We start from the raw sequence: 17,144 nt of genomic DNA, 5'->3' as shown, positions 1-17,144 counted from the left end.
TGGGATTTTGCATGGACCAAGTAGGATCTAGTGCCATTAACCAGTCTTCTGTTGTCCAACTTGGTCTGTCTTGAAAGTCCCCAACCTGGGATCACAGCTGCCTTTGGTGGACACGGTAGGTTCCTCAAGCACATGGACAAACTGAGGATCCTGACCCCAAATCCATATGGGGAGCTGTCATCATCTTGGAGATTTACCCAGAGGTCTCTGACTGTTGATGGGTGACCATGGCTTCAGCATTGCTGAGAGTGCTCCTGTTGTGCAAAGCCCTGTATGGACTTGATGAGGAGAGGGACAGTCTCTGTCCCAAAGAGCTCCTAATCTTCTGGAGAAGTGCATGAAATACAAGAGAAGGGAATGAAGATGTCCCCTAGTTTACACACGGGGAAATGGGGTCCAGAGCAATAACATGACTCAGGCAAGACCATGTCCTGAACTTGGGGGAGGGTCATGGTGGTGTCCTGGTTTCCTGAGTTAAATCTCTTCAGTGTTAATGTTTCTGCTCCGCAGTGGGGCAGGAGGAGGGGGTAGGCAGTGGGCCACCCAGGCATATTTGACAGGGTTTTAGTTGTGTGAAAGTAGCTGAGAAGTTCCGCTGCAGGAAAGGAATAGTCTCTGCTATGCCCTTACTATATGTTCTCTCTTACACTGGGCCTAAAGGGATCCTGTACATCAACCCATCGGATCTGGGCTGGAACCCCCCGGTGACCAGCTGGATTGACAAACGAGAGATCCAGTCTGAAAGAGCCAACCTGACCATTTTGTTTGATAAGTACCTGCCGATTTGCCTGGACACCCTCAGAACAAGGTACCATCTGAAGAGTGATTGTATCTCCGCTGGCGAGGGCAGGGGGACACTTGCCGCTTTCCAGACCAGCTGTGCTGAGCTGGGATTGTGCTGCATGTGGCATGGGTGGCTGGTTTCCTCCTTGCCCCTGAGAGCCCTGAGCACCATTGGCTTAAGCTCAGAGAAACAATGGGGTGAGGTGGGGTAGCTGACACTCCTGCCCATCCTTTGTTGATCATATCTGGTTTTCATTGGATTTTGATTTGATTGTTCCTGTACTTCTTGTACCAGTTCTGTATCTCTTGGAAAGTAAATCCAGGAGATCCTAAAGAGAAAGTCTTTTCAGTCTCCTAATGGGTCAGGATAGACCTGAGTTCACTAAGCAAATTATTTTTCAGTAGAGCAGACCATTGCTGAAGGAAAATTTTCAGTATGCAGCGTGGAAGGTCGAGACAGCAGATCCTCTTTTATCCTCTTCCCGGTTCTTTTCCTGCCCCTTGGTGATGAGAAGCAAGTTGGTGTTTGTGGGAGAGGGCGGGATTGCTCTACAGGCAATTCTCTCTTGAATTTCTTTCCTGATGCATTTGAACAAAATTAAGCCAGTCTTTGTGGGCATCCAGCTTGGGCATGTTTCATGGTTGGACACCAATCCAATGAACATGAAGAACTTGGATATTTGGAAGGGCCCTGGTGCTCTTTGGCTTGAGTTATCTTCAAAGCCGTGCCCACAGAGAAGTCATATTGTTCTTGCTTATCATCATGGGAGACAGCTCTCTTACTCATACTGTGGTGAGGACTGGCCAAAGTAGAGTCCCAACAAACTTGAGTAAGGGAGCTTCTCCCGTCCTCTGCTTGCTTCCCGTAGTTGCACCTTCATTTGATATAAATAAATAAAATATCAGTGTACAATTGAGCATGGGAGTTGTCAGCCACAATGGGGATGTGTCAGAAGGGGCTGCATTAGTGAAAGCAGTGGTCTTTGGAAGTAGGAGCTAGGCATCTTACTAGGGAGCTGCTCCCTGGGTAACCAAGCTGGTTATAGCTGTTGGCAGCAAAGCTCGTCGGAGATTTCCCACTCTATTTGCTGAACAGACAGTGAAATCCAGGGGATTAGCTGCAGGCAGCCCTGAGCTGAGTATTTTGGTAGCTTGCTTAATTCAGAAATTGTAGAACCAACCTTTCAAATAGCTATAATTACTTTATGGAGGAATTCAGTGCTGCTACAATATTAGTTTGGAATTCTGTAAGTGTAGCTTAAATGAATGTAAAATGGCAAGATGAAAGGGTTTCTTTTATTACTCCTCTATTTGACCGCTTTTGAACTCATCGTGTTCACAGGAAATCATTGCCTTTAGCAAGTCTTCCATTTTACTTCTTTCAAGAGGATCAAAGTTTTAAAATGCTTGAAACTTCTGATTACTGTTATTACTTGTATGTGTGCCGGTGCCAGCAGGTCCGAGGGAGAGAATGGGTGTTCTTTTTATTGCTGTACCCGGGAATAAGACACGTACTGCTGACAAGTAAAATGCTAATATTCTGAAAAAGCATTTCTAGGCTTGCCTTCCTGGGTTGCGAGCGACTATGTTGCTGGACCCAATTATATTTCCCGTGCTTTCAATTTCCATCCCTTAGATTTAAGAAGATTATTCCCATTCCTGAGCAGAGTATGGTTCAGATGTTGTGCTACCTCCTCGAATGCCTCCTGACGGAGGAGAACACACCTCCCGACTGTCCCAAGGAGCTTTATGAACTTTACTTTGTCTTTGCTGCTGTCTGGGCCTTTGGCGGATCAATGTTTCAAGACCAGGTAAGAAGGAAGATGCCACTTCAGCATCTTGTTCGCAGGTGTTTTGTTTTTTCCTTTTTTTTTTTTTTTATACTTTGCAAAACATAGCGCTATATCAGTAATGCTGTTTTCCTGGGGCTCTCATACAGGTGATAATAAACCAGAAACCTGAATACAACAATTCCTTTTGTGAAAGACCTCATTATCCAGGGTGTAACACTAGAGGAGAATGACTGAGGGGTCAAGTGATAAAGGTGGAGGGATGTTTGCTCATGCAGACACATTTCATTGGGAAGAAACATTAGGTTAAGTTATAGAGGCCTGTGGATGTGCATAATGGGATCAAATTAAGTGTGACTTATCAGATGAATATATCAGCGGAGCAGTCTTTCAGCCACCTGACTGCGCAGGTAGATGTTGGGCTATATAACACAAACCAGCCGGTGCCTTGTCGCCACTGACTTTTATTAAACACAGGTGGATGTCAAGAATTGGCTCTCCTCAATTTCTGATAGAAGTACATAAGAAAGAGGGGTGGTCAGCAGGGCAGGATAGGCTTTGGGGATTATGTGTTTCCACTTAAGTGGAAGTAGACAGTGGCTCTGCTCTTTGAAATACTCATTGCTGGCATGAGCAGATGGGCTCGGTCAAGCTGTTGATGGATGGATGTCCACACCCAAGACTGTAGTGCTGGAGAGCACCATCTAGAGACCAAGATCATCTTGGACCAGGAGGACTGATCAGGCTGTGGTTCACTAGTGGTGTCTCTGATGTTCAAAGTGTGCTCATGTCCAAGAGGCAGAGGAAGACAGGGCACTACTCTCCATGCTGCTTCCCACAGTACATCTATCCTATGGATTAATTGCAGCTGTCAGCCTCTGAATCCATCAGCTTGCATTAGACAAGGTGGGTGTGATCTCTTGCATGATGATATTATTATAAGGCAGTTTTCTCAAGGTCAGCATTTGATACTGCACATTTTCAGCCTCCTTTCAGGTCCTGGCCCTTAAAACATGGGAGAAGCACAGAGGGCTGAAACAGAGCTGCTTTGAGGGGAGCTGTAGCATGTGAACAACAGGGTCTTGGGAGGGATTTTCTCCAGATGTGCCTGGGGGAAGCAGAGTTGTGCTGCTGCCTCTGACCTCCCTCTTCTCTGTCTCTCCCCTATGTCTTGTGCATAGGGGAGGAGAAATGGGCATTTCCTTTCGCTCCTGTGCCCCGTTCTGCCCTGTTTCCTGGCTGCATGGCTCAGCTCGGCACAGCAGGGCTGTCTCTTGATTTCCAAGTAATTGGAAAAGCTGCTGCTGTTTTACAACTTCCAACTGTTAACAGTAATAATGGACATGAAGACAGCAGGCTGTGTGTCAGAGCCCTGCTGCCAACGCTGCTGACATTGGGGCCACCCCTGGCTCCGTTCCATAGTTTCATGCCCATGCTTGCAGGACGACTTTCCAACCTCTGTTGGCATTGCTGTTTCCAGATTGATGGCTGTGCAAGCTGGAGATTTTTAACATGACTGCTTCAGAGGCAAGCAGGAGAAACCTGAGGCACTTGTAGAGGTGTCTAAGAGCACATGCGGCACCTGAAGACCTAGATTTTGAGTACCAGGTTTTTAGCAAGTGGCACAGTGAGGAGCCACAATGTGAGTAGCTGCAAAGCCTGCGAGTGGAAGTACATTTGGCATCTGCTGGAGCTGCTCACTCTGGTTCTGCCCAATCTCTGCTGGGAACCTGTCGGGCAGTTGCATCTCCTGGTCTAAATGATACCTCGTCCCCAGGTCTAAATCATGTCATCCTGATGTGTGGGTCTGTCCAGTGACAGGACACTGCTGTCCAGGGCTCAGAGATCCATATCTGGTCTCTAGTGGGCTTGTGTGTTGTCTGGAGTATGTGGGAGGTCTCTCCATGGATCTGACACTGGAGATCCTTCCCCAGCTTGGGTGAAGACACTGCCATTCTCGGAGGCTGCTCAAGTGCTCACTGGGGTCTCTTCATGCTTTTTCTATGTGCCTCAATGTTAGACCAACAACATCTGCCGGACTCTTCACTTTGCTTCATGCCAAGGAGCAGATGTTTCAGGAAGTGATAAAGAACACAGGCCATGCTCAGCCTGGTGCTCACTTGGCACCATCATGCCCTGCGGCCATTGAATGACCTGTGCGAGACCAGCTTTCTTGGCTCTTGTGGAGGACTTAACCCTCCGTTTCCTATGTGCCAGCTGGGAAATACTCAGCCTTAGTGTTGTCAGTGCAGGGTGACTTAAAACAAAAACAACACAACAAAGCCTGGGAAGCACTGCTTGTCCTTGCTTCAGCAGTACAAGCTGCTGTCTAATTAATTATAGGAGCTTATAGCTCCTCGAGCAAGTTGGCTGGAGTGTGGTCGCATGACAGACGGACACTGCATGCCCTGCGCCATAGCAGAGTCAGTCCCTGGCATCGCAGGCTTTGCTGCCTGCTGTCTGCCTGGCTCCCCCGGGAGTGGTGGCCTTGGCACAGCACACTCTTGCTGGGCTGCTGTGCGGTTGCAGGAGGAGCTGTGCTGCGCAGGCACAGCATCCCCCTGGGAGGTTTGACTTTGAGGCTGGGCTGTGCATTGCTGCTTGTGATGCTGTGTAAATGTCAGAGCTGAGAGTGCGAGGATACAGCAGTCCGAGTGAGGGGAAGCCTGATGAAAAATGATCCAATATAAAATCTGTTTATTACTCTCCATTGAAGGTGCCCTTCGTCCTGACCTTTTGCTGTCGAAATGTCAGGAGAAAGTCTGGAAGGCTTCCTGCTACTCTGCGCTTGTTGGTGGGGAGCGGGGCCCCTGTATAAAAACAGATGATAGATTTGCCATTTCCAGGCTCTGAAATTAGCGGAAATCCATATGGGGTTTTTATTAAGGAAGCAGTTGGAGTTCGACACCGTTCTGGCAATAGAGCTGGGCTGGAGCAGCTCCACTTAACTGCTCGGTTAGGGAGGGCGGGCAGCCCATCACAATGCAGCTGCAGGCAGTTTGCCTGCACAGGGGTAAGGGCACCCTTGTGAGAAAGCTTTTAGCAGTGATGCACGTCCCTCTCTGCTGCAGGCTACTCTGCTGCTGGCGCCGAGGAGTTATACCAACAGGAGAATGGAGAATTACAGTTATTCTCTCTCTCTGAATAGCACGAGACTGCAAAATCGTGGATACTAATAACGTGTTTTTCAAATCCTCTGATCTTTTGATGGATGGTGGCTCAGGAGACTTTACAGTCTGTTCAGTTCAGCTGCAAACCCAGGTTTCCTGATGGAGGCTTAGCAGTCTATGGGCAATGTGTCAGCGGTCCCACCTGGGCTTCTGGCCTGGGAAAGCACATTGAATGGCTATGGGGAGAAGAGACCCGCAGATGCTCCAGGAAGAAACTGTGCTGTTAAAACTGGCTAAATTATGCATCCGGTACTTCACAGATATCTTTTTAACCACACTTCTCCCCTCCTTCCCCCACCTACTTCTCCCCAGGGCAGAAGGCTGTAATCCCTATTGTCTGCATGGGAAGACCTTCAGGTGGAGTGACTGGCCCAATGTCATCCAGGAGACCTGGGGCAGGGGAGGGGACTAAGCACATTTTGCAAGTCCTGACCCAGCATCTAAAGCAAAACTGTCACCCCAGCTCTTGGAAAAATTCAGATGCTCAAAAATCTCCATGCATAGAAAGATATAATGGGGAAAGACAAGAAAGCAGGTGCTTCCAGGGCAATATGGCAGTGTAGAAACACAGCAGAGCCAATGGGGCACGGTCATAGAATCAGAATAATTTAGGTTGGAAAAGACCTTTAAGATCATCAAGTCCAACTGTTAGCCTAATACTGCCAAGTCCATCATTAAACCATGTCCCTAAGCACCACATCTACAGGTCTTTTAAATCCCTCCAGGGATGGGGACTCAACCACTTCCCTGGGCAGCCTGTGCCAGTGCCTGACTTCACCCTTTCGGTGAAGAAATTTTTCCTAATATCCAACCTAAACTTCCCCTGGTGCAGCTTGAGGCTGTTTTCTCTAGTCCTGTCGCTTGTTACTGGGGAGAAGAGACCGACCCCCACCTCGCTACAACCTCCTTTCAGGCAGTTGCAGGGAGCGATAAGGTCTCCCCTCAGCCTCCTCTTCTCCAGGGTAAACAACCCCAGCTCCCTCAGCTGCTCCTCATAAGACTTGTGCTCCAGACCCTTCACCAGCTTCGTTGCCCTTCTCTGGACACGCTCCAGCACCTCGATGTCCTTCTTGTAGTGAGGGGCCCAAAACTGAACACAGGATTCAAGGTGCGGCCTCACCAGTGCCGAGTACAGGGGGACGATCTCTTCCCTAGTCCTGCTAGATCTCTCTCTGGTGCTTTGATGTACTAGTGTCTGCAATCCTGCTTCTCCAAAATATTGTGGCTTGAAAAGAGGCCAGAAGACAACAACTAAGTATTAATAGAGTGGTGTGATTTATGAGGAAAGGCTTTAGTATGCATGCTTTGACTAACCATGACCACAGATGTAGACGGATGTTGTGTCCTTGTCTATTGGAAGAAGTAGGCACCAAGAATCAATCAAGCAGTCTGTTTAGTCATAGGCACGTATTTCTCTTTTTCAAATTGATCCATCTATCTAATCTCAGACATACCAAGAGTGATCAACATGGAGGATGAATAATTTAGGTGAATAAATAGGAGTGATGAGAAGAAATGAAGAAAATGAGAAATTAGGCTTAATAATAGGAAAAAGGATAAGATCGTTATGGTGTGGAATATATTTTAAGGACCAGTCCCACTCTGGTGGGCTGGGATTGATAACATTCTCTCTCACTAATGAATTTCTCCAGATAAGCATATTTTCTCAACTTTTTGTCTTGAAGCTTGTGGACTACAGAGTGAAGTTCAGCAAGTGGTGGGTGGCAGAATTCAAGACTATCAAGTTTCCCTCTCAGGGCACAGTCTTTGACTTTTACATCGATCCAGAAACGAAGAAGTTTGAGCCTTGGTCTAAACTTATTCCCCAGTTTGAATTTGATCCAGAAATGCCATTACAGGTATGTGAACCTTGCATACTTTTTGTCTGGGAGGAATACATACATTTTAGTGACTGTATGAGGGCATTTCAATGAAGTCTCATTAAAGGTCAAGCACTTCATAATAAGGATGACATTCTTTATGAGGTACAACTAAATTATCCGTCTTTCTTTACTGTGCTTTGACTGTGAAGACACATCCTCCATCCATCTTCCAAATATGAGTGATGTACATGGGGGGCAGGCTCAGAGCCACCCCAGTGACCCAGGAGCTGCTGTGCCCAGGGTGCAGGACGGGAGGCGCATGACGGAGGGTACATTTGGCCAAGGAATGCAGCCTGCAGGATGTGAGACAATGTAGTGACAAAGCCCCAGAGACACCATGCTGTCATCCTGTGCCTGGCTGAAAATAGAGATGTTTTTATGATTTGGACAAAAAATGAGTTTCTGCAGGTAGTGAATTGCGTTTGCCAGCCACGCTTTTCTTTCCTTTTAAAGTGCCACAGTGAGTAGATGACTTGTAAAAATTGTTACTGTTTTAGCAAAATGTGTGTTTGTGGGGAGATCCAGATGCTGCTCCCAGCATCTGGCTGTCAAGGTTTAATCTGTACAGACAGTTTGATTTTAATGGCTGGCAGCAGCGTATTGTTCCTTTCCTAGTGCAATCCAGAAACTGGGGTCACCTCACTCATTCCTGGCTCTCCCAATTTTACTTCTCCTCAGAACATGGCTGTGGGGTTGTGGCAAGGATGGGGACTCTTACCTGCTCATTATGCCCCTCTCAGGCTTGCCTGGTGCCCACCGCTGAGACGGTCCGTGTGCGGTACTTCATGGACAGGCTCCTGGAGCGCCAGCGCCCGGTGATGCTGGTGGGCAATGCTGGCACAGGGAAGTCTGTGCTGGTGGGGGACAAGCTCTCCTCACTGGACACGGATGCATATGTGGTGAAGAAGGTCCCTTTTAACTACTACACCACCTCTGCCATGCTGCAAGGTAAGGCAACAACTGAGCCATGGGACTTCTGGCTGGCAGATGACTGAATTCCTGCGGCATCTGGTGAGGTTTGGAGTGGGATGTGCACTGTGACACCCAGGTGAAGACCTGTGAGTGAGCTGCCGGTGTTGTTTGTGGGCAATGCATTGACACCTGCAGGCTCTTAAATCCCACTGTCAATCTCTCAGGTCAGTAGACCCCTGGTTTTGTGGAAGATGACATTTTCCAACATGAGGATTTGAATTCTGAACACCATGACTCTGATTCAGGGCTGTGCCAAAGCACATGCTTAAATCTGCTGCTTTTTTGTACAGCATGCAGCTCATACTCGACTTGAGGTGTGTCTCTAATATGCTTGAATTTAAGCCCATGCTGAATAGGATGGGTTTCTTGGCTAGGATCCAAACTGTCTTCAGGATGCAATGATGGGAATTGCATCCCAATTAGCAGTGAGGTTGGTGCTAATGGATATGTGCAGGCTGTGAGCCAGGGGTGCCTGTTCCTGGTGCTGTCCTCCACATCCTGCCGCAGCCTGACGTGCTCCCGTGGAGCTGATCCCGCACCCCCACCTCCCCAGGGGGCACAGGGCTTGCTGACCTTGGGGGCCTCAGAGCCCCAGGGAATTGCTGGCTCTGGGGAAGCCCGTAAGAATATTGCTGATGAGGATTTTGGCACATCAGTGAAAAATGAAGTTTCGGACCAAGATGAGGCTCTTCAGAAACAAAGAAAAAGGAGGGAATCCTTGAAAAGTTGCTCATTTTGGAATGATGTTGTCACTTTGAGTTGACGTAAGGAGACAGAGAATAATTTTTTTACATGTATTTATTAACCAGGAATGAAACAACCTGATTTGTTTTGAGTTGAATAACAGCTGTGGGTGGTCGTAAAGCAAAATGTTTCCTTTATATAGCTTGGTTTGACCCAAAGGGCCTGAAATGCTTCTGCTCCCCCAGTCCAATACAGGACAACCATCCGTGAAGCATCAGTGAGACCAAGGATTTAACCTTCACCATCCGGGTTTTTCCTGGCCAGCCAGTGCTGGGTGGGGACATGCTCACAGCCCGGATCGATGCTGAAGGCAATAAGCATCTGGGACTTCATCCATGCCCTGCCGGGCTCCCAACACTGCAAACATTTTAAGAGAGATGTCAGAGCTTAAAATTGCCCTCTGAGACTGAACTGCTTGCAGAGAGGTGACAGCACAGGCTCAGCCCGTGCTGTGTAAACAGGGGCTGTGTCGTGGGGCCAACGTCAGAGCTTTCTGGGGCAGATTTGCAGAGTTTCTGGGCCTCCTGGTGCCCACCCTCCCAGCCTCTCCTGCATGTGCTGACCAGCCACACGGGATGGTGCCCATGCCTCTGCCCACAGTGTGAATGCAAATTATTTGGGTTACATGTCCTTCAAGTAAAAAAATGGGTAAAATCTCACCTTTTGGCCAGTCTTTGAGCCCTGAGTGGTGTGATGGTTAGAGCCTCCCTTTTCGCCTCCCAGGTGCCTCTTTTCCTTTTCTCCCTGTGTGGGGTCTCCCTGAAATGCCCTTGAGCTGGTAAATGGGCTGAGCTGTCTGTCTGTCCGCCCAGCTGCCTGGGTGAGGGAATGCACACTCATTTGTCTCCATCTGGATGGGGTGAGTGTGTGCAGGTGTTGAGATTTATACAGGCAGACCTGGCAGCGCGTCCCTATTTACTCTGGCCATGAGCTATGGGCTGAGACGGCGACTTTCTCCCTCTGCAGAGAGGAGCAAGTCATCTTGCGTGGGGATAAAGATGTGGCTGTGAGATTTGCATTGAGAAGCATGATTTATATTGCTTGGCCTGGTTCCCTACTGCTCATTTTTTAGAGTTAATTTGTCCCTTTTTGTGTAGTTTGTCAGTTGGCTGCTTTTTTTTCCCCAGCAGGCACCTCTTTAAATTTGTAAAACATGGATACAAAGCAGTTTTGGAATGTTGTTTGGTTTTTGGTTTTTTTTTTTTTTTTACTTAAAAACCTGAAAGCCAGTAATTTCTTAGCCAAGGTGCCTGTTGGTGCAGAGATTTATAAGGTGCAGAGCCCCTTTTGGGGAAGAACAGCTATGTAGTTCAAACCATCCTTGCAAGCCCTGTGGCTTACAGAAGTGCCATGTGCATAGGCATTAAAAGGAGCCAGACACCCTCTCTGCTCAAGCCTGGGGCCAGTTTGGGGGTTTGCTTCGGTGTATTGTGACTGACTGCCACCCTCTGTGGCAATTTTTGCTCTCTCAGCCCATTGCCCTGGACCTCTGGTCTGCTGCTCTCTCTGCTTTGTGCCCTCTTGGACCTCTGCTCCTCCTTTCTCCTTCTTCAGATGTAGTCCTGGCTTCCACACGTTCCTGCCCTGCTCCTGTCATTCAGTGCCTTTCCACTCCATATCTGCCTTGAGAAAATTGCAATAAATGTTGTTTTTTTGGTTTTGGGTTTTTCCACCCCTCCTTGATCAACAGCCAGCAGGCAAGAGGAGCCGCACTTGCTAAGTCTCGTTTGCAGTGACTGTTTCTTTCAGGTGCTAATTTAAATATGTCAGGATCTCAGAGGCAGAGACATGGACCCTTTATTATTATTGTGAGATACGGCTTTGAATTAAAATGCAACTTTCACAAACATGTCACTTGATCCCCAGTAATTGCATTTCAGTGTGATGAATCTCCTGCATACTTGTTTAACCTGAAAAAGGGCTGATTTTATATGTTAATTAAGGACTAATTAAATTTAAATTAAGTGCTTATTTGAAACACTTAATTTAACTTGCTACCAGAAATTTCAAATATTGTGGTTTTATTGAAGGGGGAGAGAGACTCCACTGAGGAAAGATTCGTCATTTTTCTTAGCACAATTCATTCCTTTGTGCAGCAACTGTCTATGACAAGAAATCAGCTGAATTTTGAGTAGTAGGAAAGACAAGCTGTCTGCAATTCACCGAAGCAGTAAAAAAATGGTGTTTTAAAAGATTTGTGGTCTGAAAAAAACAGAATATAAATCTTCCTTAATAACTTTTGCACATGATAATGAATGGCTTAAGTGTACGTTTTCACAAGGAGATTTTTAGAAAAGTTCCCAGTCCCATTTGCATTTGCCAGTCTTCCCTAATTACAAGGAATTGCTACTTACCATGCTGCTATACAGCACCTTATAGGTCTGTTGACAACCCAAAATGGTGTAAATGAAACAAATTCTGCCTCCATCTTCGGGAGAGCAGTGAGCCCCTGAGGCCGAGGATGCTCTCCAAGTAAGGACATGGCAGAGACCCCATCCCAGGGTCTGGGCAGAGGAGAGCTGCTTCTGTTTGCTTTTCCACTTACTGACTCAGTAAAGGTTGCTTGACCTGCAATCAAAGGGATCAATAACCTATAAAGCATTATGTTCAGGAATGTGGGGTGATTTTTATTAAATATCACCCCAGCGTTATAAATATTCCCCATATTTTATAATCTAGACCAGCGCATAACCTCAGCCTTCTGCTAAAACAAATTAAAATCTTCCAAAGCTTTGAAATGAGAAACTTTTCTCTCTGTGCTTTCCCTTGCTCGTGCATGACCCTACTTAAAACTAGGTGGTAATTTGGCAGCTTGTGTTGGAAATGAGTCTTGTCACATTATCTGGAGGTTTGGGTAATGCTGGGGACCGGATCAGGGAACTCGTGGGTATTTGGTGCATCTAAATGAAAAATATTATTTTGTTTGTCCTGAAGACATCCAGGAATTTGGCCCCAAAATCATTTATTACTTCTGTCTAACAGGAGTAAAAAAATGCATCTACACTCACAAAATCAGCTTTGCTCATGGGTTTCTGTGCCTATAGCATCTCCTATTTCCTTCCCAGTGCTCAGCCACTACTGCCCGTGTTAACAGCGCGGTCTCTGTACAGCTGGGGCAGGAGGCAGAGGATATTTGCTGCTCTGTTGTATGGATCAGAATAATGCCAGCAAGCAAGATTTAATCTAAAAAATTACGCAGAAGGGATTCAAAAGGCTTTATCTTGCATGAAATCTTTTGTTCAGTCTGAAGTAGACCTGTTTTTATAGGAGGCTTAGTTTTGCCATATTTTGTTTGAAAGGAGGAATTGAGAGCTTTCTGATTTGGGTCAAGTCAGGCTGAAGAGCTGCCCAAGGGTCCCTGCCAGCCCTGTGCAGGGCTCCCTGCTGCTCTATAGCCGCAGCTCGGGGACAGCCACCATCTTGCTGGTGAGCAGCATCTTGTGCCAAGGTCAACTCTTCCTCCCCAAAAAGCAACAAACAGCCCAGATGCCAGCTGGAGGGGGCCAGGGGCTTCACCCTGTGCTGCGAGATGAGCCCTGCCTGTCCTGTGCATAGCTCAGCTCCTCCTGGGGCAGCTGTAGCTACACACAGCACGGCATCGAGCTGGGTTGAGAAAACATTTTTATTTTGCAGCAATGACCCCTGCGGTAGCTTAGCTTTGCACTTCTGCCTCCATACAGGTGTGCTTGAGAAGCCTCTGGATAAAAAGGCTGGCAGAAATTATGGCCCTCCAGGCACCAAGAAGCTTATCTACTTCATCGATGATCTGAACATGCCTGAAGTGGATGCTTATGGCACAGTGCAGCCCCATACGCTGATCAGGCAACACCTGGACTATGGCCACTGGTAGGAAGCTGCTCGGGCTTGGTCGTCCGAGACGTTTTTTTTTTTTTTCAGCTCCAGTGTTGGGGATGGGGTTTGAGAGGAGGTCAAAGCGCAACTCCCCTTCCCATCCCGTGTCTGCCATCGCATCCACCTGGGCTGGGCTGGAGCTGGCTCTGGGTGAACCAAGCGTTGTGCACCCTTGGGTTTTCCCCTGTTCCCAGCAAACAAACTCACTTGCTCATATCCTGGTCGAGAGGAACTTTGCTCTGCTCTTGCTGCGGCTTGTGACTGTGGTCCAGTGCAAAGCCTGCAAGGGGAGCATGATGCTCAGCCTTGATGCCCTGTGATACGGAGGAAGGCCATGGATTTGGCCTCAGCTGGGATGAACTGCTGTGAGCACCTAATATTGTTTTCAGTCAGGCAGCAGCGGCAAACAAGCATTTTCTAGGCAGAGGTAATTTGAAGGAGAAACAGTGACCGCGTTTTTGGAGGAGATCAGCGCATTTTACACTGTAGCCAGCACCACTGCGTGGGACAGCAATATTTGCAGCTCTCCCCATGCTGCATGCGTGCCTGGGCTTGGCCAAAAGCTTCCCAAGTATGGAGACAGTGGAGGGGAGGCAGAAATTTTGGGCTGTGGATGTCGGGCAGTCAGGCAGAAAGAGGGCTCTGCTGCTTGCATGGGGGCATTGGAGGGACAGGGGGACGCAATGTGCTGTGTGTCCCCTCCCAGGCACGTCCAGGCTTTCTGCCCATGCTCTCAGCAGCACCCACCAGGGTGTTGCACACTTGCAGCCCAGTGGGGCTGCAGCTCGCTCCAGGGATGGTGAGGAGTGAGATGCGCAAAGCTCGCTGCAACCCTTGGGCTGCCCTTGCCCTGGTAGTAATCCTGCTGGGGCTGCTCCTGGGGCTGCACCCCTGGCTCCGCTGGCAGATTCCCCATCCTTCCTATGCAGGCAGTGGGTGGGCAGCTGTATCTGGCAGCAGGCAGCCTGCTTGCCCCTGTCCCAGGCTGGCTTGAACCAGATGCACTGCTGCAATTTTCTACAATTTCCATGCAGTGACCAGTAGAACCTGTGGGCTTTGCTCAGCGCTTGTTAATAGCTTATAGAAATATTAGCTACAGTTGTTGAAGCTGAAAAATTTCCACCAAGAGCAGGACTCGTGTGCCAGGCCATGTACAGGCATGCAGGCAAGCCTGGGCCCTGCCTTGGCGAGATGCAGAATTTGACCCCACCGAAGACAACTGGACATTGGCAGCCCGTGGACATGCGCCCTGTTGCTCGCAGGCTGTGGTCACTGTGCCACTGCTTTTGTTTTGCCCAAAGGTACGACAGGACCAAGCTGTCACTGAAGGAGATCACGAATGTGCAGTACGTGTCGTGCATGAACCCAACTGCGGGGAGTTTCACCATCAACCCACGTCTGCAGGTAAAGCTCTGTGCCAGAGCAGGCACACCACTGATTTTATTTTTGGGTGGATTATTTAAGCGTGAGGCCAGAGGAAAACCACTGGCAGATCCCACTGTCATTTTATCAGTAGAAATGGCATGAATCTGTTGAGTGACTGTAATTCCTAATGGTGAAGCAGCAGACTTGCTCCCTTATTCCCTTATTTGTTTTTCCTCACATTCTGCTGCTCAGTTGGAGGAAGAAGTCACAAGTTGCCAGCCAGCTTAACACCTACTTTCAGGACAGCCTTCTGGTTCATGCAGACAGATTTTGCCTTCACTTAGCTCATATTTGCCTCTGGAACATAGTTCATAAAAGCCTTTTAGTTTCTAAAACTTCCTGATGGAGTGGCAGTGTATTCTCATTAAAAGGAGGTGTAGGGGGGGAACCCAAACAAACAAAAACAACAAAATCCCCCCAAAACAGTGCAAGTATTGATGGTAACAGAAGTATAAATTTGGGAAGAGATCTTAAACCTCAGGGCTTGATTTTTGGGAGCTGTGAGGCCTGACCTGGGTCACAGAGCTGGTTATTATTAGTTCTGAGATCACCTACCCTTTTCTCCAAGCCATGAGGAGTGGCAGAGCATAGTCGGAGGCTGTTCCCTGTGCCTGCAGATTAAAACCACTGAGCAGGTCCTGTTGGCATCCGAGGGGGACAAATGGCAGCCAGAGGGGCAGTGCCCTTCCCAGCTGCGTGGCGGGTGTTTGCCATGCTGTAGGCAGAGAAGCTTGGCATGTGAGCAGTAGTGGAGAAATACCCTGAGAAACGGGTGCCCATGCAAGAGCAGCCGTAACTTGGCGGGGTGGCTGCCGCAGGGACAGGTCCCGCTCATAGCAGTGCAGGCAGGGACCTGCCGGCTGTTGGGGAGCCTGGATAGCAGAGAGCAAAATTGATTCCCTCGTGGAGAAATCTCATGACAAGACTCAGCCCAGGCCCTGGCTCTTCTTTAGTAGGGGACTCTGATGTGTTAAAAAGAAGTGTGCCATGGCTGGAAACAGGCATCTCTGTCTTTGCAAGTTCCAAATTAATAGTGGTCTTCTGGGAGATGGCACCTTCCAGGGTCTGTTCCTAACAGAAACAGCGACTGGGCTTCATCAGAGGTCGGTGGGACCTTCAGAGACCTCCAGCTCTTCAATGGACTGAACTTCCAGTGTAGCAGTTGTGAAATGCAGTTGAAAATCCCTTGTTTAGTGAGCAGAATGATGTCACTTGCCAGCTGTTCTCTGCCGGGAAATTGGAAGAGCCTTGTTCAGGTGGACTGGAAGTCATAGAATCATAGATCATCCCAGGTTGGAAGGGACCTCAGAAGATCATCTGGTCCAGCGTTTTGTGGGAAAGGCAGCCTAGATGAGATTATTTAGCACTGTATCCAATCACATCAAGTCCTCAAGGGCATTTTGCTTGAGAGGTGGTTGCCCATATCTCTGACCGTTCCATGTCTTCCTTTCTGTTCCTCAGCGTCACTTCTGCGTCTTCGCTCTCTCCATCCCTGGTCAGGAGGCCTTGTCCAGGATCTACAGCACCATTTTAATGCAGCACCTGACAAATGGGAATTTCTCAGGGGCTGTGCAAAAATCAGCTCAGCAGCTGATTGCCCTGGCCCTGGGACTGCATCAGAAAGTAGCTGCTACTTTCCTGCCAACAGCTATCAAGTTCCACTACGTTTTCAACCTGAGAGACTTCTCCAATATCTTCCAAGTAAGTGCAGTTACTGTCCTGTGGCATTTGGAACTTGTTCTGAGGCCATGGCAGGCTGTGGACATGTGTTCCCCTGGCCCATCTAGCCTTGGTGAGCCAAACGCCATCTCCCACCTAGCAATGACACAGCATGTGTGTCCCCTGAGTAAAGCGTATGACCTTGGGCCATTCCCTAATTCCTGATTGGTTTTAGATGGATTCCAGAGCCATCACCCATGGCTTATTTACTTTCCAGCCTCCTGTGGTCAAGGGGAGGGAAGAGTAGCTCCAGAAGGAGGTGCAGGTTTGGGTGCGTTGAAATGGTCTGGCTGTAAAAGGGACCAACTGAAGGGAGCTTTGGGCTCCTGACTTCAGCACTTAAGTGACTGTTGGTGAGTGTGATGGAGCTGGGCTTGTCTTAGTGAACCTCAGTTCTACATGAGAAAATGTGGGGATTAATGGCACTGCTCCACCACACAGGGAAATCATTTTATTGCACTGAAGCAGGTGGTGGATACTATTGGGCTACTGGTCCTGAGGATAGGAAAGAGGTAACTAGTTCAACTGGTCTGCCTAGAGCCAGTACAGTTTGTTGGCCTATACTGGCACGCCCTCTTAGCTTCTCAATGGTCAGGTACTCAGCATGTGCATGAAGGATGGCATTTAAAGAGCTGATAAACAAATCAAAACCAGCTTTGACTTAATTGCTGAAACTGAATTACCACTGGAGCCGGTTCTGTACCAAGGGGAAGTTGTTCAGCTTTAGAAATGTTTTCTTCCAACAGTGGAGATTCCCGTCATGTGTGTGTCGTCGTCCCCCCTCCGCCCCCGAAATCTCATGCTTT

The 17,144-nt window shown here is 48.3% G+C and overlaps 1 protein-coding gene across 1 annotated transcript in view; it reads left to right on the top strand.

Annotated features, from left to right (window-relative positions):
• The window catches only part of DNAH9 (dynein axonemal heavy chain 9), a 174,845-nt gene that overhangs the window by 18,326 nt on the left and 139,375 nt on the right, over positions 1 to 17,144 (top strand). Inside the window, exons 15-21 of the mRNA XM_087751325.1 lie at positions 661 to 808; positions 2,420 to 2,594; positions 7,429 to 7,602; positions 8,367 to 8,574; positions 13,023 to 13,188; positions 14,496 to 14,598; positions 16,081 to 16,320. Of these exons, the coding sequence (XP_087607451.1) occupies positions 661 to 808; positions 2,420 to 2,594; positions 7,429 to 7,602; positions 8,367 to 8,574; positions 13,023 to 13,188; positions 14,496 to 14,598; positions 16,081 to 16,320 (1,214 nt within the window). The remainder of the gene's footprint in view (positions 1 to 660; positions 809 to 2,419; positions 2,595 to 7,428; positions 7,603 to 8,366; positions 8,575 to 13,022; positions 13,189 to 14,495; positions 14,599 to 16,080; positions 16,321 to 17,144) is intronic.

This window comes from Nipponia nippon, unplaced genomic scaffold (genome assembly GCF_047370975.1).
Source record: "Nipponia nippon isolate SJK-2023a ecotype South Korea unplaced genomic scaffold, ASM4737097v1 scaffold_14, whole genome shotgun sequence".
In the NCBI taxonomy this organism is placed as follows: domain Eukaryota; kingdom Metazoa; phylum Chordata; class Aves; order Pelecaniformes; family Threskiornithidae; genus Nipponia; species Nipponia nippon.
This window is presented reverse-complemented; position numbering and strand designations above follow the sequence as displayed.